The 24926-nt window shown below is 42.8% G+C and overlaps 1 protein-coding gene across 6 annotated transcripts in view; it reads right to left on the minus strand.

Annotated features, from left to right (window-relative positions):
- The window catches only part of ZNF385B (zinc finger protein 385B), a 330577-nt gene that overhangs the window by 179555 nt on the left and 126096 nt on the right, over nucleotides 1-24926 (minus strand). The window contains exon 1 of one of the 6 annotated variants that reach the window (XM_006119429.5): nucleotides 7584-7746. The exons of 4 other annotated variants lie outside the window; for them this stretch is intronic. In XM_006119429.5, coding sequence (XP_006119491.1) covers nucleotides 7584-7602 — 19 coding nt within the window. In that variant the 5' untranslated portion in view covers nucleotides 7603-7746. Of the gene's footprint in view, nucleotides 1-3669; nucleotides 3856-7583; nucleotides 7747-24926 lie in introns of those variants that run through there. One more of the 6 variants, XM_075933739.2, reaches the window with a different exon arrangement.

The raw sequence follows: 24926 nt of genomic DNA on the forward strand, positions 1-24926 counted from the left end.
AGCTGCCAGTGCTTCTGCAAAGCAGCTCAAACTGTGGAGGAAGAACCCACTGAAGGGTGAGTGACCCAGTCAGTTCTTTTACCCACTGTTTTATTTCACAATCTGATGCCATTCAAAAACAGCAGCCTGCCTTTTGTGTGTGATATCTTGGGGAAAATATTTAAACTAAAATGATCCATTCCCCACGTAGCTCTTAAAGGAAGGGCTTGGCCAAGAAGGACTGTGACAACTCCCTTTGCAAGGGGGAGAGACTATAGCCCTGCACTCAGCGGAGGCAAGGGACTGAGCAGCTTCCAAGGGAAATGAGGGGACACCATGCCCACGGTAGGGAGGGCAGGGGCACCAAAATGCAAGTTTGCCCAGGGCACTATTTCCCGTAAGGCTGGCCCTGTTCAAAACACTTCAAAACACATTTCAAGCATAAAGAACAATACAAAAATTGAGGCTACACTAGAGGTTTTACCTACTGTTAGCATTTTAAATAATTAGTGAATAATTATTTTCCCAAAACAGAGAATCAAATGGCCTGGTGTATCATTCATATAACAAAGCCAGGGTTGGACCATATAAGTCCTCAAGGTTCAGACCTTTAACTTTACTGATGCATGTGAGTAACGACTTCTTACTTTGTAGCACACTTTGCAGAATCAGTCCCATTATTCATTTGTATAGCTCTTTGGGAATAATTTGATGGCTTAGAGCCTGGAATTGCTCTTGTAATTGTATTTATGTCATGTCTCAGAAACAATCATTAAAACACAATTATATTAAATTAAAACAGAGCCTTAGGATTCTAGAATGTATTTGATGTATTCTAGCTTTTTCACAGTCCTGGAAGTTTCAGTGTAAAGCCTACAGAGGGCAAGGAGAATACCTGGACAATAGATCACAGTTTAATATAGCTCAATATATAGCTATCTGGCTGAACATGAAGCTGTAGCACACAGGTACAGTGCAATGCAACAGTAATGGGCTGGACTCTAGCACTGATATTTTGTGTCAAGTGCTTATGGAAGTATCTTGGCTTTTTATAATCACGTGTGTTCATGCTTTCTAAGCACCAAACAGAATTATAAATTTAAACAGCTTTATGAAAAGCTCTCTGCATTCCCACAAACTTAAATCTTTCAGGCCCCCTACTGAATTAGGAAGAACATGTCAGGTTAATAAACATGTTTTGTTAAATATTTATTGAGGATGATGGCTGAAATGTCTACTTCTTAAAAAAAGAGAATTTTTTAATTATTATCTAAATACTTATAGAAACAAACACTTAAAATATTTAATTCATTTGCACAAGGAAGCTTTAGAAGAACACTCATTTATTCCAAAACTCCATCCATATGACTTTACAAGAAGGATGTCAAGTGGAAACAATATAAAATAGAAGTGCTCTTATCAGAAAAATCCTCACTACATGTCGGGCTCAACAAAGACACCAACTACCTTACCCATTACAAAGATAGCTTCCCCAATTATCACCTCTAATACCATTAGCTCACAGACATTTACCTTTCCCCACCTCTAATATCATTAGCTCAGAGACATTTACCTTCCTCCCCCCCCATCCCCCTTCTGTTCTGAAATGTGATTTGTCCTTTTCATATGTGTTCACTTTTTTTTAATTGTATCCTTTGGTATATATGGTTGTGACTATTTTCTTCCACTATTTGATCTGAGGAAGTGGGTCTGGCCCACGAAAGCTCATCATCTAATAAACCATCTTGTTAGTCTTTAAAGTGCTACATAGTCCTGTATTTTGTTTCAGCTACACCAGACTAACACGGCTACATTTCTATCACTAGCTGATTGGTGATCTTGAAGATAAGGCACAGTATCTAACAACTTCTGGTAATATATATAATCATATATAAACTTCTGGTGATATATGTAACATTATCTGAGGGTGTTACATATCCCCATTTATCACTATGTTTCTCAATTAGGGAAAGTCATGTTATCAAAAAGGTATCTGGACCAAGGTGTGTGTGTGTGTGTGTGTGTGTGTGTGTGTGTGTGTGTGTGTGTGTGTGTGTGTGTGTGTGTGTGTGTGTGTGTGTGTGTGTGTGTGTGTGTGTGTGTGTGTGTGTGGAGAGGGAGCTGTGTTCATGGAGTGTGCTTGAAAGTTCTGGTAATACCACTTTTGGAACAGGGTGTCAAAAGACATTTCTTACACAACTGTAACTATTGACAAACACCATGATACAGTTGAAAGTTCAATCACAAAAAGTTAGGGAATTCAGTTATGTTTCATAAAACAACTTTAATTTTGCTCATTTGCGTATGTCTTTAAAACAGGTGATGCATATAAAGGCATGCAACTTAGCATGTAACATAGTAAAGGTTGTGTAAAACTTTACATTATAAGGCCCTTATAAGTTTGCTTTTAACTTTACAAAAACAAACATTTGGGCTGAAACTTTCCAAGTCTAATCCTAAATTGCATTTTATTTTATTTATTGAAGTTTCCAGTTAAACTAGTTTAGGTGATTTCTGAAAATGAGGTTTGGTAAAATGAGTTGTCTTTGTGCTAAAAAAATGTTAGTAATTTAACTGAGCAGCACCAGTGCTTCCACGTACACACATATACCCAGATGAATAATATTACAAATCAATTCAAGAATGTATGCAGGACTGTGAAGAGAAAATAACAGTAGGCAACCCCATATTTAGGCTGCCTAACACGTTCCATTAGAGAAGATTCTGGTGACCTTTTCCTTGGGAAGCGCTAAAATCTCTATTGTTCACGTCCTTTGATATTTGACAGGGGGGAAAACTGTATAGTCTATAAAGGTGGTTTGGTTGATTCATGGAATTGTATACAGCTAAAGTTGGTTAAGTTGTAAAAAAAAGTTACACTTCCATTTCCCTTCTCTTATTCTCCTTGTTATGCCAAAATCACTGAACATTCCCAGGAGAGGTAGATGGGACAGGCACCACACAGCCTAATCCAGCAAGATGCCAGAGTAGGGGTCTGCAGGAGAGAAACAGGCTGAACTGGATCAGGCCAAACCAGGCCCCCCAAACTTCTGCATGTAACACATGGTCCTGGTAGCTTATCTATCCTCTCTACAACCCCTAGGAGCACCAAAGGGGAATTAACTCCTCCCAAATCCTGGGAAGAGCCAGACAGACTGACCTTGGTTCCCCACAACCACCCCTTGGACTCACCACATTGCATCAATTCCCTCCTCCCTTTCACCCCTCCCTTGTAGGATTGCCAGATACTTTCACAAAAAATCCCAAACTTGGCAGGAAAAAAAAATTGGCTGAGCAAAAAAAAAAAAAAAACCCAGGGAGCTCCCCTCTCCCCCCAAAAAAGATCACTGTGCTCTTGCCAGATGTGGCAGGGGAAGAATGTCCCTACTGGCCTTCCGTCCGAGAGAAACAGAAAATACCGGTATTTTCTTCTTCTTTTGTAAATCAGACAGGGGCCAGAAACAATGGACTGTACAGGCCAAAACCGGACACCTGGCAACCCTACTCCCTACATAGGGACACCATATAGTACTGGTCTCTGGGGGGTGGAGGAGAGAGGAAACCAGGCCAGGCTGAACTTGCCTATACAGTCACCCTGTGGATCTAACACCCTATTTCTTCCCCTTAAGAAAACAGTCTTATCTAGCTATCAGCTGAAGTTGTGAGGCGTGGTCTACCCCACCAACTTACATTAGTATAACCACATAATTACAGGCGTAGAAAGAGTGGACTTCTCCCATTACCACAGCCACCAATTCTCAGGAAAGTGGAGAACCTTCATCAACAGGAGAAGATCTCCTGTCTATGTAGGTTAGCATCTTCACTAAGCATTACCGCTGCAGCACTGTACGTGTAGACAAGCCTTCTGTCTTTAGTAACAGTCTGTTCTGCAAATGGAGGAGAGTGTTGTTACAATTGCATATAAGACTAACTTTTTTCTTTTAAAAACACGTATAGCCTAGTTCTGAAAGGTACCTAGTACTTTCAACTCTTTAAACCTACAATGGTGGTTGCAAAGTTAGTCTCAGGATCCAGCTGGTAAAGTGTTCTCTATCACAGAGACTGTACAAGTTTAGGGTTCCACTGTGCTTTACAGATACTGGCCTGTGCTGGGAACCTCATGCAGCCTTAGAGGACTGGGAGAATGCTGTGAAGAGGACTCTTCCTGTTACAACTATTCAGAAGTGATCGGTAACCACAGCCTAGCATCCTCCCTGCCCCTCATCATCTCTTTGGGGTATCTTGAATGCTGGGGAATGCTAGATGGAAGAACATCAATCCCTGCATTCAGATGAACTGCAAAGGGACTGCAATTGTACATGGACTGCAGCATCCTCCCTTCGCTTGCACATCCCTCAGCAGTGGAGCAGAATTTGGCCTTCAAGATAGACACAACCAAGACAGATCAAGTAAAGGAGCTAATTGGTGAGGAGAAGAGTTAAGGTACGTAAACAAGCTTCCAATTCTACCTTACCCCAAAGAAGCCAAGCTATCAGTAGTAAATTTGGGTCTGTCATCATCTTTAAATGTTTATGATCATGTAAATGAGAGCACCGATCAAAAACTGGAACCTCCTGTCGCACAAACTTTACAAGTCCACACGAAACATAACATGCCCGTGAACAACACCTGGCTTTGATTCCACAACTCGAAATCATAGCCAACAAACCATCCCTCGATTTTTCCCAAATCTAGCTAATATAAGAAAGCTGTTGTTTGAAAAAGATCCTAGCTTCTTTTACCAGTTAAACTAAGTTTTCTAGAAGAGGTTATTACTTGTCTGTGTCCCTGGCCTTATTGATTATTGTGTAAATATTAGGCTTCCTGCTTCTGGAAAAGCTGCTGCAAGGTTCCTTTCAGTGCTGTTTGCATATTTCAAGCTACTGCGTGGTTTAGAACAAGGAAGTTTATGTAATGTACCAGAGAAACTGCAGTACATCATGGCTCATTTTAAATCAGGTATGAATACAAGACTCAGATGAACTCACAAATACTCCTTTCATCTGAAATGTAAATAATAACCTTTTTCCCCTGCAGAAGGTTTAAGCCGTTTTAACCTCCAAAATGATTACTTTTTGTTGTTTCTTCATTAGAGCATTGGATAGAAAGAGCTCAAGATGAATCTTTCCTGAATTTATTCAGAAGAGATTACACTTTCAAATATTAGGGTATTTGAATGTCATTTTCCAAATATTTTGTGTGTCTAAAATTACAACATATGATAACCCTAAACTTTACTTTGGGAGTTTTAGTGGTATAGCAAATAAAAGTGAAAAACAATTTTTGCCACCGAGGGCCAAATTTGCAGATCCTCATACAATCACCAATATCAGTCAGCAAAAAGACAGAACATTTACGCATGCAGTTGGGTAACTGCTTATCTATCAATCCATTTATGAGCAGTTACCCAGTTTTCAAAATGGGTGCATGAGTCTTAAAAAATCTGGCCTGAAAGTCTTGATTATGTAGGAAAGTTACAAAGTTATTTGTTTCAATAATTTGCATATGCCATGTACACTGAGAAATCTTATGATCCTGAAGATATGAAATGTTATAATCTTCAATCCATGTAGGTGTCCAATTTTGTTGGTTCTCACATGACAGAGTACCTCTTTTCTCACCAGAACTGAAACTTGGATAGAAAGAGCTCAAGATGAGCTCATCTAACAGATGGAAAGGTGAAATTCCTCAAACTATGACTTGATTCAAATTTTCTGTAGTTTTCAACATATACATGTATAATATTGTTACTACAATAACTGCAGTGCAGAGAATTATGATCAGTGATGTTGAACTGAACCTTCTGAACGTAGCACCCATATCAAAGGACAACCTGAAATTCTGAAAGAATCTAATGCATTTCGATATACTTACTTAGAAATGGAAGAACAGAGAAAAGAGAAACACAGACTTTCCAGTGCTCCCTCTGTTCTTTTAGACTTTTGACAACTATATTAAAATTTCCACAAAATGTATTTTCTTGCAACAATAATAGTGTCACAGTAACACAGAAACAAAGGGTCTGAAACAATCATGAAGTTACAGGCCGTCCAAGATATGTTCAAAAAAACTTGGACTTATAGCGAAACAACTTAAAGTGGGGAATGTTTTTCCTGCAGCTCACTTCCATTTGTGCAAATTAGTAGTAGTTGTTTTGGGGTGGGGGGGTTGCGCAACTTAAGAGCGGGGAATGGGAAGACTTATAATACATCAGTTTTTACAAGCATCAACGACTTTAGTGTGGAACGGATGTATACCGGGACAACTTATAGCATCAGTTTAGTGTACAAGTCTGCACATTATGAATGTCAAGGAAAAGATAAGCACAGTTAAAAACAAACTGCAGTGATAAAAAGATTAGAGCAAATGATTTTGAAATGACTAGTGCTTTTAGTATTGTAACACACATAGACAAAGAGCAAATCTATTTCGATAAAATCTGAAAAAACCTAGCTATCATATTTGCATAATCATATAATCATGCTGAGGCAATTTTTTGTCCTTAGAAAGTTAAAACATGTTTGTGGTGAACCAAAAAAAGATGATGCAATAAATGATCCACAATAGTTTTTAGTAAGAGGACAGATCTGAAAGAAGAATTAGTTTAAACTAGCAAATTCTAGTTTTAAATAAATTAAATCATGAGAATCTAAATTTGCCACAAAAACATATGAGAAAATGCTTTTGGAGACCAGAGGCTGTTCCATAACATTCACAGTGAATAAAACACTTTATCAACATTTATTTAGATGTCTGGAAAAACTGCCAATGACATTCCTTTGTCCTGCATGAAGTTAATTTGTTTTCTACAAATTAATCCTCCCAACTGTAAAACTAACAAAGATTTACAGATTGGAAGGAAAGCATTGATCTGTTTGCTACTTAATAAGACATCCACAGAAGTTTCTGAAAGGCATCCGACTTTTTTAACATTGCTGCCAAGCAGAATGGTGAAAACTGCAATATATTAACATTTCACAAGCTGAACAATTTGGAAATATTTCCTGAAATACAGAGTGTAGGTATTCTTTATTTTAAATGCAATTACTATTATAGAATTATGTATAGTACTATCTTCATTCAGTAAGATTTTGCAGAATCTTAAGAGTCATTAGTGATGATCATTATTAAAGTCAATGGACTTTTTAAAAAATCATCCAGTAGCACACAGCAAACAGAAACACACTTATTGTAATATCTGAGATATAAATACTTACAGCTGTCTCACTAACAAAAACTTTTACTTATAGCCATCTTTCAGAAAATGTCATGATTACCATCTGAACAAGAGTGAAGTTCAAATGCTGATTCTGGCATTTTTATCTCTCTATGGCATATGTTAGCCAAAGATATAAAGCACCTGAAAGAAATGAATCACAGGCAACTAAACAATCAGAGACTAAGATTTCCTAAACTGATACTTTAGTGCCTGAACCACAGCAAATAAGTACAACTTGTGTTAATGGATCGCTCTTCAAAATAAATTACTAAAATATTACATACATTTCTCTTTGTTATAGATCTGGAAAAAGCATACTGAGTGCCAGTCCATTATGCTAGTTCGTTGAAAAAGAAGGTGCCACTTCCCACAACGCTTTACTTACTCAGAAGCATGTTTCTCATCTATAGTTAATTCAGCAGAATGATAAATTCTACACCGCAGATTCAGTAAAGGGAGAGTTAAACTCCTTTTGTGGGGCTTGACTGAAGTTTTGAGCAAGATTTGAGCAGGGCCTGTTGAGAAATATGTTTGCACCTCTGGGCAGCTGAGGTATGCCACTTCATTCCCATTGGCGAACAGTACCTCTCAGAAACTAAGTGAAACAATAGAGAGACTGTCAGTTGCTGTTGCCACCTCAGACTGTGAGGCAACATCATGAAAAACTAAGTCACTTCTCTGAACTTTTTAAAGTGGTATATATTAAATTTGTCTGTCCAGCACTTAGTTTAAAAATAAACCTCTGCCTCTCATTAAGTAATAACGCCTCCCAAATGCTTCCTCCCTCTCACTTACCATATGCACAACATTCATAATATTTTACTACACAGATACTTAAAGCAAAAAAATATTGAGGACGAGATCAATGATTAGACTAATTCAATCCTTGTATAAGTGGGTTCAATTTCACCAACTTTAGTGAAATTGTGCCTGCCTACATGAGTACTGTGTTGGTTTAATTATGTGCAACTTACTTTCCTTCAAATAACATGTGAGATTTTTTTTAACCTGGAGTCAAATAATGTTTACTTGTTTCTGAATGTTTGGCAATTTCTGCAAAGGCATAAGATTAGCTTGAACCAACATGTAATAAAGTGTTGACATTTTCGGCTGATATACTGATTGACTACTGAAATCCATGATCAACTGTTCGTGAATACACTGTACAATAACCAGCTGTAATGGAGAGAAAGCTTCTTTTATTAGAGAAGTACAAAACAAAAATCTGTATGGAAAGTATAGAATATATAAAGGAAAGAATCAGTGCAGCTCCCAATACCTTTGGAGTACCGCCAGTGAAGCTAAGTGCAGTGAATCCAAGTGTGAAAATCTGGGGAGCTTGTCTACGTACAAGTAATTAATTCTGGTGTTTTTTATGAATATGGTATATAATTGAAAGCTTCTGTACATGCAGCATTGTCCATCTGCCATCAGGGTTGGTGTCGCATCTCTCCTGGACCAGGGACAGTGGAGTCATTAATCTGAATAAACCCTCAATTCAAACAGAAGCATCTTAGAAAAATGGGACAGCTGAAGGTTAGGAGAACTGATTCCACACCATTTGTGAGCTGGTTGAGGGGGAAAGGAGCAGCAGAATCAGTGGCATGGGAACATTTTAAAAAGTGTGGGTGCTGAGCCACCTTGCCCCTGGACATCCCTCCCCCAGCTGAGGCTTAGAGAAAAGCCCTGGCACACTGGGCCAGGAGCCGGAAACCCAAGTGCTAGACTGGGAACAGCAGCGCCCCTTGTATTCCTAGTTTCCAGGCCTGGGAATGGAAGCTCCCTAGTAGGGCAACAAAGAGAGCAAGGTGTTGAGACACTCCCTCAAAAACACAGAAGGACTCAGAGGAACAAAGTGATAGGACTTTGGAGGGAGAGGGACCTTTATACTGCCAGACTAGCCAGAGCTGGAGAACAATGACAGGCTGAGTCACAAAAGGAGACTCCAGGCTTCTAAAGAGAATGAAGTCCAGAGGAAGGGATCCACAACTTTCAAAAGGACACTGACTCAAATCCCTAAGACTACCAAGAGACAGGGATTTATAGGATTTATTTATTTCATCTGCCTATCGTCTGTACTTTATAAAATAAACAGCAATGGTTTTAAACATCCATTTACAAAATCTGTCTATTTGTGTGAACTGTTTTATAGCCCTGGAAAAGTTAAGCCATAGACCCAGCAAACAGACTCATAGACTTCAAGGTCAGAAGGGACCACTATGACCATCCAGTCTGACCCCCTGCACAGTGCAGGCCACAGAATCTCACCCACCCCTCCTAGAATAATCCTCTCACCTATATCTCAGATATTGAAGCCTTCAAATACTTTGAAGACCCCAAGATGCAGAGAATCCTCCAGCTGTGATCTGTACCCCATGCTACAGAGGAAGGCGAAAAACCTCCAGGGCCACATGCAAGGTGCAGAACTGGAAAGGCGTGCTTAACCTATTGGAGTGCCCCAGAAGGGTCAGTGGTTTGGAGGTATGAAGCCACCAGGCTGCAGGCTCCCACTTCCACCGGTCTATGGATAGAGAGCCCTGTGCAGACAAAAAAATTGCATCCATATCCATAAAAATGAGCCGTGGATATTTGCATCCATATCTACAGATGAGGATATATGCAGATATAAAGCAGATGTATGTGTAGGCTTCCATATACAAAATATGTATCTGCATTCACATCCGTAGCTGCAAAAATGAGCTGCAGATATCCGTGGATTTGCAGGGTTCTATCTATGGGGCCAAACAAATGTACCAGTACGTACAGAGTCAGTGGCTGTAGCCTATTCACTTATGAAGGGAAGCTTAAAAAGCACACAGGCCCAGTGTGTAGATCCAAACATAGCAGTCTCGTGGATGTCCAAAAAGGGAAAACTTGCACAGGGCTATGATACCAACTTATACCAGAGCAAGTGAGGTCAGAACATGGTCCTATATTTATTAAAAACTTCACTGTACAGATTGTTCCCTCAGCCATACATCAGTCTGAGCCATGCTTATAGATACACCCCCTCAGTTCCATCTGAACAGGAAAGATTTTTATACATATTTTGAAAACATGACTCTTTCATGGTTTTAATGGAGGATACGCCACATTTTTGTTTTGGTGTTTACATTTGTTCTTGGATTAGACTCACATAAAGTATGGAAAGGGAAAAATAAAAAGATGACATGGCAGTCAATACCCACTATTCCCGTTTCTCCAAGTCCCTTTGGAAGTGATGTGGCAGTTACACACAAAGAGTGTTTATATGATACAGGTCAGTTTGTGGTTTGTGGATGGAACTTTCGCCTGAGCAGACACCACACCCAATTTTCCCTACTTCAAAAATATTTGAAGCAACAAAGTAAGGAACCCTGTGAGAAAAATAAAACTTATTTAAAAAAAAATCCTTCAAGAAAATCAACAGTCTTAGGGCCAGATCCTCAGCTCATGTTAATCAGCTTGCCTACATTATAGGACAGCAGAGAAGAACGTACAAACCTCTGTATGTGGAACTATTTCACATCAGCTCTCTGTGTGGGTACTGGGAGAGAAGGGGAAGGGAATGTATTTATTTATTTTAATTACTTGTTCTATTTTCCTGGCCTTTTCTGGTAATTTTATTTTTAAAAAGTTTAAATTATCCAACTGTAACCCACATCTAAGACTGATATTGCCTTGGCCAGGCTAATAGCCTTGGCCAGGCTAAATCCAAGCCCCATCCTCAACAGAATATGTTCTTTAAATGTTGAGCCCATACGATAGTAGGGAAGAGTTGGAAAATGTGAAGCTGCATTGTTCCAACCCCACAAGGCAAATCAAAAGAATAAGAATAACTCTTTTCAAAATTCTCATGATTTTTAAGTAGTCTCATGATTTTGGGGGATCTGCCTTCTCACATTTGAATAGTTGTGGTTGGCAACATTAATGCAAGAATCTTCATGTATGCTCAGGTGACTCGGTTCAGGTGCCCCAGCACAAAACCTGAATTCCTATTCAAGATCTTACCTCCTGCCACCCTGTTAGTGATTTTCACTTGTACTTACTACGAAGATGTAAGTTGTTTAATGGCACAATCCACCTGTAGTTTACCTGTAACCCTGCCTTACATACGTTGCACCTTTTAAAATAGTTTACAGCAAAACACAACGGCCAGGATGATAGCCCTCAGAATTAGCACAGCAGCCATTTGTTACACTTGTTCTTACACTATGTTTCTGTCAACCTTTCGTCTTTAAATACCTGTGAAAGCTACTGGACCTCAGCATCCTCTCTTTCAACTATAGAGCAGACAAGTGCGGAGGACATCATGGCAGCATTCCCTGTGCCCCCTCCTTCCAGCCACTAGCAATATACATCAACCCCACGCAGGAGCCTCCAGTGAGGAAGAGGTTAGTTTAGCTTCCACATCTCTCTGGTTGGTATGGGCAGAGCAAAAGCTTTTGAGGCTTGCAAAGTTTACTGGTAATCCCAGCTTTCATTTTAAGCTTGTGTGTGCTATAGCCTGCCTACTAGATGTAAACTCACAGCAAGATAAGAGTTTTATGTTGTGAATAAACATTAATTTAGAATTTTTCCTAACTCCCCTTTTTAGGACTTGCCTGGAGGCTCACAGGTCCATTTACCCTTGATTTTTGAGCACTCGTGAGCATTTTATATCTGAGCAGAATCTTCTGGGGATACACCACGAGCACTAAGCTGTCAGCAAATGTCCTCCCAGACACCAGCTGTTCTCCTCCAAATTCCTGGCGTGGCCTCCAGCAGCCATGACTGAGCATTTGGCAGGGTAAGAGGGCACCCACTCTTCCCTTCAACGACAGAGGCAGCAGCAGTCCTCAGAAAGCAGAGAAGGGGTGTATACCGGAGTCACAGGAAGAAAGGGAGCTCATCACTTGTTGCTAAGGGTGAGATAACTTCCTATAGGGAGCTGGGAATGAGAGAGTGTGAACTCCAATGAGTCAGGGAGAGAAGGGCCGATGGCATGGGGTGAGGAGGATTTGAGAAGTGAAAGAGTAATAAGGAAGAGGTGAATATTCCAAAAGAACAAGGGATAAACAATGGAATTCAGAAGGGATGAAAGGGCAGAGAGAACAGAAGAAGGGCTCTAAGGGGGAGAACACAATGAAATGTGACTTGAGAGAGACAGTGGGGTAGACAGCAAAGAATAAGACAAAAGGATAGAAAAAGAATGGGAGGATATGTGACCTAACATTCAAAGAAAGCACAGAGCAGAGAAGAAAGTGAAAAAGAAAGGAGAACAGAAGAAAACAGCAAGATAAAAATATGAGTCAAATATGGAAAGGGAGGAAAAATGGAAAAATAACTCATATATAACTTTCTAAATAGGAGATCTATGCTGGACTAGCAAGCCTGGGCCAAATCTTTTAACACAACCCTCAAAAGTCATCATCAAGCTATTTAAAATATAAGATCTTGACACATAATTTGTCAACATCTGCTTTCCGCTCTCCAATGCATCCCCCTCCAGTAAACATTCATCTTCTTCCCTCTACAAAAATCTGTCTTCTCTCCCCTCCAAAGTACAGGCAGTCCCCGGGTTACGTACAAGATAGGGACTCTGTAGGTTTGTTCTTAAGTTGAATCTGTATGTAAGTCGGAACTGGCGTCCAGATTCAGCCGCTGCTGAAACTGACCGCCAGTTCTGACTTGCATACAGAATCTACTTAAGAACCCCAGGCATCCCCAAGTCAGCTGCTGACTGAAACTGATCAGCAGCTGATTCCAGGAAGCCCGGGGCAGAGCAACTCTGCCTCGGGCTTCCTGTAGTCAGCGCTGGTCAGTTTCAGCAGAAGCTGTCTTGGGGACGCCTGGGGCAGAGCAGCTGGGGTGCTGCCGGGTTGGTCCAGTAGCGCCCAGAGCGGCGCTGCGAGACCAACCGACAGCGCCCCAGCTGCTCTGCCACAGGCGTCTGGAGAAAAGCCTAGTCTGCTGGGGGGGGGGGGCGTACTAGCTGCGCCCCACCCCCCACCCCAGCAGACCAGGAAGACGCGGGCGGCGGACTGAGACGCACCGCGGTCCTGCCACCTGGGTCCTCCGCGGCTTTGCTCCCAGTCTTCCTGGTCTGCCAGGGAGACGGGGAGCAAAGCCTCTGAGGACGCCAGCAGCGGGACAGCCGCAGGGCATCTGGGCTGTCCCGCTGCCGGCTTCCCCAAGGCTTTGCAAAGCCGCGGGGGGGCTCGGGCAGCGAGAGGGGGGGCTCAGGCAGCGAGGCAGCCCAGGCGCGTGGCTGCGTCGCTGCCCGAGCCTCCCCACGGCTTTGCAAAGCCTCGGGGAAGCCGGCAGCGAGGCAGCCCAGGTGCGCCTGGGCTGCCTCGCTGCCCGAGCCCCCCCGCGGCTTTGCTCCGCGTCTTCCTGGTCTGCAGACCAGGGAGACGCGGAGAAAGCCCCGGAGTACACAGGCGGCAGGACCGCGAGGTCCCGCAGTCCGTGTCCTCCCGGGGCAGCCCCGTTCGTAACTGCGGATCCGACATAAGTCGGATCCGTGTAAGTCGGGGACTGCCTGTACATCTGCTCCTCACACCACACTTTCCTCTCAATAAACCAACAAATGCATCTGCTTCTACTCATATTATCTCAGCTCTGGAAAATGATGTACAATAAGTAAGTCTCAAGGAGCAGAAGGACAGGTTGCTGCTAAGTCCGAGTACCTATTCAGCAGAGTTCCAACCCTGCCAAAAATTGAAGTAGCAGCCACTAGGAGGGTAGGTTCTGTTTTTTCTTGCAGAAGCTGTTTGAAGGTACAGGCAGGGCATGCGCTCCGTGCAGTCATGTAGGACTAGAGCAGCTTAGTGGTCTAACGCAGGGGTGGGTAATAATTTCCACAGGGGAGCCACTTAATGAATTTTGGTATGTTGTCATGGGCCAGCTCCACCCCCAGAAGGGGCAGGACCTGGGGCAGAAGGGGCAGGGCTGGGGACTAGCTTCCCCCCAGAGTTGTCTGGGGCCAGAGGCTTTGGATTAAAAACACAGAAAAGGGCTTGCAGCTTCCAGACCAGTTGCTAGCATGTTGCCTGGCAGCTGCCCAGTGTTGCTGTGGCTATTTAAAGGGCTCACAGCTCTGGCCTCTGCCAGGGTAGTGCTGCAACTGTGAGCCATTTAAATAGGATCCTGCTGCCTGAGCTACTGCCTGGAAATTTGGTGGCGAGTCAGATGCAGACCCTGGGCCGTATCTTGCCCAGCCCTGATCTAAAGGATGAAGCCCAGCCATGAGGCAAATACCCAACTGTGTCCCAGCCCAGTCTGTGCCCGTTATGAAATTTTATTTGTGTTTATGCTCCTTCATTGCACTTGAGCACCAATATCAGCACACATCTAATGTCTGTGTAGGTTTGAGAAGTACTGTTTTGAACATTTGTAGTAGTGCATTAGTATTATTGCTGCTATGGTTTCTATAATGGAGGCAAGAAAGAAAATAACCTACAATTCACCAAAATGTACACAGAACTCTGCTGTTGCAGGTTGCAAAGCCTGCTCTCCTCTATCAAGAAAAAAACCCAACAACTTTGCTATGATAGCTTCTTAATGCGAGGATACAGGTTGATAATAAGCTTATCCATAGGGTAATGTCTAAAAATTTGGAGAACTCTACTTTCATGGAAGCTCGATGATAGAGCACAGCATGTGTGAAGGAAGCAATTAAGCATCAATGGTATATGATAAAGGCACTCTCCTGACATGCTCAACACTGAAAAGTTTTCACTCTATAAACTTAGTCCTAGGGATTTACATTGTGTTCTCTAAGGGACCTACTTATAACATTACAGCATCACACCAGTAAGAGTATGTCTAAACTACGTTCTATTTTTGAAATTCTGTGGGAATTTGCATATCTTCTTCTGATCTCACTTTCAAAAGCTCCGCATTTGAAAGTGAAAGTAGTCTGGACACGGGTTTTTTGGGAAAAAGACGTGTAAACCTCATTTTTTTAAGGAACAGTGTTTTTTTTCAAAAAAGGGTTTTTTCCCCCCCAAAAAAACCCATGTCCAGACTTTCACATTCGAACACGGAGCTTTCAAAAGTGAGATCGGAAGAAGATATGAAAATTCACGCAGAATTTGCTTATCCTCTTTCAAAAATAGAACGTAGTCTAGACATAGCCTAAGACTCTTCCTACTGACCAGCCTCATTCACATCTTGGTCTTTTTCCTTCATGCATCATCATGGCACCAGGCCTCATCTACTCTGCAGTCAGATTATATCTCTTCTGCTAATCTACGTAAAATCACAGCAGGCAACAAGGATGCAGAGGTTCTCAGGGAAGATACAGAATGAAAGTAACAGGGCTCTCCCTATGTAACAAATAGCATTTCTGGCCTTGTATGTCTCTGTCTAGTGATAATGCAAGAGCTGCAGAGAATCCAAGTTAATTGTAAAAACTTTAGAAAAAACCCAAATAGACTAGTAGGTGGTATCATGAGCTTTTGTGGGTGCAACCCACTTCCTCAGATTACTGGAGTATTAGAAGTCAAGATCCAAGAATAAATAAGGGGAGGAGAAAGGCGGGGGGGGGGGGAGGGGAGGAGAGGAGCATGGGAAGAGTGAAAAAAAGAGGGGGAAAGAAAAAAGAGAAAGAGAGACTGTCCAGTTTGGCCAATATACATGGCAGTGGGGCATTGTTGGCATTTGATTACATTAGTGAATGGTGATAGATCTCTACCAAGCATTTATAAACCTCAACTACCCACCCGGAGAAATAAAAAAGCAAATTGAAAGAGCCAGACGAATACCTAGAAACCATCTACTTCAAGACAGATCCAAGAAAACCAACAATAGAACACCACTTGTCATCACCTTCAGCCCCCAACTTAAACCTGTCCAACACATTATCAATAAACTACAGCCTATACTGGAACAGGATACTAAACTCCAAAAACAGTTTCTTGCCATTTCAGCCAGAAAGGACACTGTCTCAATGACTTAATTACCTGCATCCTGCTTCAGAAGCCTTTTAAATCTGCACTTGAAAGGGAATCCTCTGAACTGTCGCTAAAATTCGACACTCTACGCGTGGGTCTCAACAAAGACCCTACCTATCTTACCCATTACAAAGATAGCTTCCCCAATTATCACCTCTAATACCATTAGCTCACAGACATTTACCTTTCCTTCCCCCCCCCCCCCCCCGCATCTCCCTTCTGTTCTGAAAATTGATTTGTCCTTTTCATATGTGTTCATTTTTTTTTAAAATTGTATCCTTTGGTATATATGGTTGTGACTATTTTCTTCCACTATTTGATCTGAGGAAGTGGGTCTGGCCCACGAAAGCTCATCATCTAATAAACCATCTTGTTAGTCTTTAAAGTGCTACATAGTCCTGTCTTTTGTTTCATTAGTGAATGTGCAGTTAAACGAACCTCTGATTTGGTGGCTGACGTGGTTGGGTCCAGTGATGAAATCACTAGTGTAGATGTGTGAGCACACTTAATTGTAATGCTGTAATTAGGGCTCTGTCAAGGAGGTTGCAGAGGTCACTCACTGTGACTTTTCACAACCTCTGTGATCTGCATGGGCCAGTGTGGCTGACCACAGGGTTGCTCTAGCAGCTGTCTCTGGGGCCAGCTGCTCAGCCATGCCACCTGCTGATGCAGCAGCCTCCAGCCACAGCCTCTGGGTGGCCTGCTGAAGCTGTCCTGTTTGGTGGCACCCAGCAGCTGGTGCCTCTGAAGGGGGGGGGGGAGAATAGGAGGCCTCCAACAGCCACCCCTCTCCATTTAATCACAAGTATTTTTTATTAAAGTCACAGACAAATCAGAGGCTGTGAATTTGTTTATTGACTATAGAATCATAGAATACTAAGACTGGAAGGGACCTCGAGAGGTCATCGAGTCCAGTCCCCTGCCTTCATGGCAGGACAAATACTGTCTAGAGTCGACCATCCATGATAGACATTTATCTAACCTACTCTTAAATATCTCCAGAGATGGAGATTCCACAACCTCCCTGGGCAATTTATTCCACTGTTTGACTACCCTGACAGTTAGGAACTTTTTCCTAATGTGCAACCTAAACTCCCTTGCTGCAGTTTAAGCCCATTGCTTCTTGTTCTGTCCTCAGAGGCCAAGATTTCTCCCTCCTCCTTCTGACACCCTTTTAGACAGCAGTTATCAGGTATCATGTCCCCCCTCAATCTTCTCTTTTCTAAACTAGACAAACCCAATTCTTTCAGTCTTCCTTTATAGGTCATGTTCTCTAAACCTTTAATCATTCTTGTTGCTCTTCTCTGGACTCTCTCCCATTTCTCCACATCTTTTTTGAAATGCGGTTCCCAGAACTGGACACAATACTCCAAGTGAGGCATAATCAGCACAGAGTAGAACGGAAGAATGACTTCTCCTGTCTTGCTCACAACACTCCTGTTAATGCAGCCCAGAATCATGTTTGCTTTTTTTGCAACAGCATCACACTGCTGACTCATATTCAGACCTGTTCATGATTTTTACTAAAACTGCCCATGACTAAATCATAGCCTTAGCTAGAATTTATACCCAACCTTTCAGCCTCAGACTCATCAACCTTTTACCACAAGAATTCCACTTCTATGACCTGTAGTTGAGGTATCAGGTTTTGATCCATATTTGGGGCTCCAACACCACAGTGATGAATCATATAAATGCCTAAGCAGATGAATGTGTGTGAGGCTTCACTGTGTAGTATGTTTTGGCACAATGCACTCAAGAACAACAACAACAACTATTCTGGAAGATAGAATCAGCTTCAGTGTCAACCTTTTAAGCTAGTGGTCATATCTTCTGGTGCAAAGTTATATCAATGAGCAAGAAATCTTTCTGATGACATAAGTTTAACCTGGGAAATCCTTTTATTCCATTTATGGTGACAAAAGATTTCCTTATAAATGATTCAGGAAGTGAGATGCTCCTAGGGGATGAATTTGACAGATGTTGCATTTTTAGTGCCAGATATTCTGCTTTGTGCTAGGAGTTCCAGGTCATGAAACAACATCAGGCATTTCCACTCCAAATATGACTAAATGGAAGATGCAGCATTTTCAGGAAACAGAGGGATGCATTCACCATTAATATAAGCATCTCCTTTGCCTTCAATAGAGTTGTACAGACGCAGACTAAAAGTAAAACTCACATAGACTTTCCATTTCTGATCATCTTTACCAACTAAAACATTTTTCAGGAATAAATATTTATATATATAGTATTTGCCAGTTCAGCATAATTTATAACAAGTTATTTTGTTTACACTTTTTAATTGATGTTTTTCCCCTAGGTAAAAGGGAAAATGGTATGAAGAAAGAAGAAAAGTGCAACAATACTGGACAACTGGGATGAATGCGATATGCAGCAGTTCTGTGAAATTTTGATTCTAATATGAGAGCATACTGTAAAATACTGGTTATGCCTTTTTTAAATGGGACCTTGTGTAATCTTTCAGGAGGAGACCTAGGTTGCAGTCCCTTCTATACAATATATTACCAGTTAACCAAATACTTAATAGGCTACCTATCAGATCTAGCTAATCCTTCCTATTATCTGAGAGAGTCATCACACTTCAATTCTCAGATGCCAAATGCCTATAGAAAGCATTTATGATGGGAAGTGCTGTAGCCAGATCAAATATCACTGAAAAGTGCTGAGAAAGGCTTGCAAATCCAGAGTGTAAAAGATTAAGAAAATACTTTTATGCCCCCTTTCCCTTCCAATTCAAACTGTTACATGTTGAAAAGTCTCAGAGGGGTAGCCATGTTAGTTCGTAACTGTAAAAACAACAAGTAGTCCTGTGGCACCTTAGAGACTAACAAAAATATAGTATCATGTGAATCCAAATGTAAGTAATCTGTATACAGATAAACAAGGGGGATTATAAAACATCAATTGACTATTTTAGGGACTTAATTATTGTTAGTTAATGCAGTAATTACTTAACAAATGGAATTTCTCCCAAATTGCACTAGTGTCAGACTATACAACACTAGTCTTGTACACTAGTTTAAGACTATATAATAGGAAAATAAAATACAGGAACAACTGGTATCCAGAGACAGTCCAGTCCAATTTGGATTCTGGCACTAACTGCAGGGTACTTAATCATTGTGAGGTATGAAACCCCAACTGTTACTCTCCATTGATTCCCAAAGGTAGTGGAATCTAACTTACAAGGTCCGACTCAGGAGAAAGGCCTATCCAACACTTTTGGAGGGAAAAGGGGAGAATTCTTAGAGTGCCAAAAGAAGATCCTTGAACCCTTGGAAAACAAAGCATGAGCTGGTATGTATGTGTGGGACTCCCACTTATTTCAGTGAAAGCTGCACACTTATTTCTAATTGGCTTCACTAGTGTGAATATCTTGAAGGGAACTCTGACTGCATTTGAAGTTCACCCCTTTGACATCAGAAATATGGAAATAATACACTGGCAGAGTAGAAACAATACACTGCATGATGATAAATTGTTATTGCATCAATGTGTTCCTCCCACTGTTAAGAGATAATAGGAATTAGCAAACTCATCATGTATTCACATGACAAACAGAAACAGAATAGGTTACAGTCACCCGGAGCGTCAGACTCATGACAAAAAAATTAGAAAGGTATCTGGTATGCATATGAAAAAAGAAGTTTATAAGGTGGCCTCCTGAATGGTAATGCCCCATGAAACTATTCAAATCCTCCCAAAAACTGTAAGAGGGTTATGCATGAGCAAAAAAAGGGACGAGCATGCTAAATAATACTTCCTTCATGCATTAAACTAATACATAATGTCAGTTTTACTAAGAAAATGAATCCATAAGAAACAAATAACATATCCAGGTACTCTATAAGAGCAGCTGACAGAAGCTTATATCACACTAATCCCCTGCTTTATGGACAACCTCATTAAAAACATTCCTAGTATTCTTTTGCCTTTCCCTTGGGAGTTTCAAAATGAAGTTTTACATTAAAAATAGAAAGAGGCACCTGGGCCCAGCAAAGAATCAAAAACATTGATTTGTTTCACATATATTTTTAAGTAGATAAATGTCAGGATAATGCATCTAAATAAGCAGAAATAGGTCTTTTTGGGAGACTCAAAGAATGAAAGATACAATAGAACCCTTAGGGTGTTCAAATGCAGCTCATGCTGGTAGTAACCAGAAGTTACCTTCTGATGTTTGGATAGTGGGATGCAAGGCAGGCTTTAGGCCAATTCCCCCGAATCAGGCCCCGCGCCTAAGAGGGCCCCGCTCCCAGGCACACGACACATAGGTGGCCCTGCCCCTGCAAATCGGGCCCCGTACTTCCTAAAGCCGGCCCTGGTGGGCTGTGTTAATGGAATCAATAGTCAGATTTCAGTTCCCAGTGAACACCATAGTAAGTGATGTGGTTGGCAGCCTTAGCTGAAAGGTAAAGGTCTTAATGGGCAAAGAGATTCTAAGTATTCCCTCCAGAACAGTAGGATGCAATGGCAGGTAGTGACAGAAATGGGAATTTTCAGTAATATCTTTATAAATGATACACAAGACAATTACTTCCTTAATATGCTATTGCTACCTAGTAAGTGCAAGAGGGTTAAAATCCTGCTCCTGGGGCACAGCAGGAGACAGGAGGTGTGTGTCTCTCATATACAACACTAGTCTTGTACACTAGTTTAAGACTATATAATAGGAAAGTAAAATACAGGAACAACTGGTATCCAGAGACAGTCCAGTCCAATTTGGATTCTGGAACTAACTGCAGGGTACTTAATCATTGTGAGGTATGAAACCCCAACTGTTACTCTCCATTGATTCCCAAAGGTAGTGGAATCTGACTTACAAGGTCAGACTCAGGAGAAAGGCCTATCTGAGTAACATAAAAGGTCATAAAAGCCTACCTAGAATCTCCCTTTATATTATCAAGGATCTGGAAAAACAATGAGAACCCCGAAGACTTAACTGACACCTAACAATGGGGAATTCCCAGTGTTGTCTTCAAGTCGTCATTGTCAAGTCCAAGTCACTACAGTTCAAGTCCCAAGTCGAGTCTCAAGTCTTAATTTTAAAAATGTCAAGTCACTTTTGTACAAGCCATCAATATTGGCATTTTCAGACAATTTTTTCCATCACGTCGATTTAACAAAATTACCAAGTCTCAAGTGGAGTCTCAAGTCACAAACAATGAACCTGAGTCGAGTCACTTAGGTGACTTAAGTCAGACTCGAGTTCAAGTCGTGGGACTCAAGTCAACAACTCTGGGAATTCCAGCAGGAGAAACTAAACTCTGGGGGAGGCAGACAATGGAGTGGGAGGCAGTGCTAAGAACTGGGCCCACAGAGTCTCAGCAGCTCTCAGCTGGCACTCAGAGAAAAAGAAAACAATCAAAGATGCATTCCACAGCACCTTAGGTGGATGGAGCCCTGGGTTATCTGGTGTGGGCTTTGTCTTGACCTGTGCTTCTCTATGCAAACCTAAAAACTGAGGGCTCCCTCTCAGCTTCTAATGCCATATTCCAATTGACTAATAAACCCAACTCTTGAAAAGGCTGCCTGGTGTCACTGCAAATACTTGCTGAAGTATACCTACGAGGAACTGATTAAAAGCTGGGGCACAGCATAGATCTGGGACATGGGCCAACACAGGAATATTGTAAAAAGGAAGCATGCCTTTGAGGTTCAGTCTCAGGGATCAGAGTCAGGAGACCATAGGCTTCGTGTATGACCTTGCTCCAATCACTTGACATAATTCTCTTGGGTTCCCTAACAACAAAATGGATACAATGCTATCTAGTTAGAAGGGGGTCATGAGACCGTCCATTAGGCTCATTTGTACAAAAATGGCAGAGTTCTAGAAGCAGAATTCACCCCATATTTCTTCAATGTGTGCATGTCTTTGCCTGTGCTTGTTGACCAGTTTGTACGTGTGAGACTCCCACACCCTTTCAATGCTCCCGTCCCTTGTCTTTCCATTCTGTTCATCCCTGTCTAAACAAAGGCATCCTCCTGCCTCCCCCAAAGTAAACTGTAGAATAACTTGCTCGCAAATTTCACTTGGTGTTACAGGCAGTCCCCGGGTTACGTACAAGATAGGGACTGTAGGTTTGTTCTTAAGTTGAATCTGTATGTAAGTCGGAACTGGTGTCCAGATTCAGCCGCTGCTGAAACTGACCGCCAGTTCTGACTTACCTACAGATTCAACTTAAGAACCCCAAGCGTCCCCAAGTCAGCTGCTGCTGAAACTGATCAGCGGCTGATTCCAGGAAGCCCGGGGCAGAGCAACTCTGTCTCGGGCTTCCTGTAGTCAGCGCTGGTCAGTTTCAGCAGCGGCTGACTTGGGGACGCCTGGGGCAGAGCAGCTGGGGTGCTACTGGGTTGCTCCAGTAGCACCACTCCTCGGCGCTACTGGACCAACCCAGCAGCACCCCCGCTGCTCTGCCCCAGGCGTCCTGATTCAGCCGCTGCTGAAACTGACCAGCAGCGGCTGAATCAGGACGCCTGGGGCAGAGCAGATGGGGTGCTGCCGGGTTGGTCCAGTAGTGCCCAGAGCAGCGCTGCGGGACCAACCGGCAGCGCCCCAGGTGCTCTGCCCCAGGGTCCACAACAAAAGCCTGGTCTGCTGGGGGGGGCACACTAGCTGCGTTTCCCCCCCCCCCCCCAGCAGACCAGGGACACCGGGAGCAAAGCCGCAGCGGCAGTGGGGTGCCGCGCCTCTGAGGCTTTGCTCTGGCAGAGCCTCAGAGGCGCGGGACCCCCCCACCGCTGCGGCTTTGCTCCCGGTGTCCCTGGTCTGCTGGAGACGGTCCCCAGCAGACCAGGGGCACCGGGAGCAAAGCCGCAGCCGTGGCGGGTTCCCGCACTTCTGAGGCTTTGCGCTGGCCTCAGAGGCGTGGGACCCCGCCGCGGCTGCGGCTTTGCTCCTGGTGTCCCTGGTCTGCTGGGGACCGTCTCCAGCAGACCTGGGACACCGGGAGCAAAGCCGCATCCGCGGCAGGGTCCCACGCCTCTGAGGCTTTGCCAGAGGGGCACCGGGAGCAGCTTTTCTCGCCCCGGAGGTCGAGGTGCCGGGACCGCTGCCTGCAAACTCCGGGGCGAGAAAGCCCCGTTCGTAAGTGCGGATCCGACATAAGTCGGATCCGCGTAAGTCGGGGACTGCCTGTATACCTCTTTCCCTTATCCTTTGTCTGTCTGTGTCTGGTCTATTTAGAGTGCTAGTTATTTGCAGTGGGACTCATACGACTTTGTGTTTGTAGTACCTAGAACAGGGGTGGGGAATCTTTATTGGGTTGGGGGCCACAGAGCCACAGAAAAAACAGCCAGGGACCACACACAAATGAGTAGCAAACAAAACAAAACTCACTGGCCCCCAAGTGAGGAGAAAACCCCTGCACAGGTGTGGTTCCCAACTGAAAAGCAGGAAGAAGAAACACTCCCTTCAAGCTCGGCTCCATGGGAGGAGGTACCAAGGCTGAGGGCTTTCAGGGCTGGATTAACTCTTCTGGAGTCCAGGGCTAGTAGATTTTTGTGGGCTCAGGAGTGGTGCCAAAAATAAGAGGTTCAGTGTGAGGGAGAGGGCTGCCAGGGAGCAGGCAGGAGTAGGAATGTGGGCAGGAGATAGGGTGCAAGAGCAGGCTAGGAGTAAGGGTGTGGGGTCTGGAAGGGAGGGAGGGTGCAGGAGTGGGGTGAAGGTATAGAAGTAGGCTGGGATAGGGTACAGGGGTTGGAGGAAGAGAGGCTGCAGGAGGAGGCTGAGGGTGGGGGTGCAGGGTCTGGAAGGGGAGGAAGATGCAGGAGTAGGGTGAAGGTGCAGGTGGGGGGAGCATAGAGGAAGGGTCAAGGGTTGAGAGTGCCTACCTAGTGCAGCTCCTGTGGGGCACAGAGCTTCAGGAAATTCCTGGCTAATGGGAGCGATAGGGAGAGCAGGTGCCTGTAGAGAGCGCTTCTCTGCGGCATGAAGAGCCACTCCCTCCCCCACCACCGTAGATTGGATAGAACTCTGGTTGATCATTTGGCCCTTGATAGAAGTAAATAGCAGACACACAATAATACAAAAGCAATTTATTTTCAATCCACTATCTCTAAACTTTTGCAGAAAAAACATATTATTTTGCTTTGTAGTATCTAAAACTGACAGAATACTATCATGTCAAATGAATTTCATGCAGGGTATAGTATTGCAGCTCTAAATCAAAGCGACAGCTCATATGATGATTACTTCACCTTGAAATACTATGTCTAAGTTCATGTTCTATTCAATAAGTCCTTTGCCTGAAAGATTATTTGCAATGTGTATGATGTAATTTTTTTCTAGTCTGGGTAAAAATTTCAGTCCTGTGAGTTTGACGTCTCCAAGTTTCTTACCAAGACCACAAGTGGCTTTTGTATTGTACACATTGATGCATGATAGTCTAGAAGATGTAAAAAAGACTGGCTGCTATATTCCAACAGGACAGGTTATACTCCTGGGATCTTTAATTCTTTGTAAGGATATTCACTCGACCAAACCAACCCCTCCCCTCCTCCGAGGTGATTAATCACTAGTAACAGTGAATATCATTCCAGGTATATTTTATGAAATTTAAGTAATCTAATTTTACTAACCATGAATTTCAGTTATCTACAATTGCCCTATTAGAATGGCATCTGTTCACACACATTTTCTTGGAAGATTTTATTTGCCTGAATAGAATCATAGCTCTGCAGTCCTCTGCCCCCTGTTGCAAAGAGTCAACATAGGTATGTGAAAGCAGAGGAGGAAGGTGGGATCTGCCCTCTTTCTGAAATTTTAAACCACTGCATAGGAGTTG

This window comes from Pelodiscus sinensis, chromosome 7 (genome assembly GCF_052426305.1).
Source record: "Pelodiscus sinensis isolate ZL-2025 chromosome 7, ASM5242630v1, whole genome shotgun sequence".
NCBI lineage: Eukaryota > Metazoa > Chordata > Testudines > Trionychidae > Pelodiscus > Pelodiscus sinensis.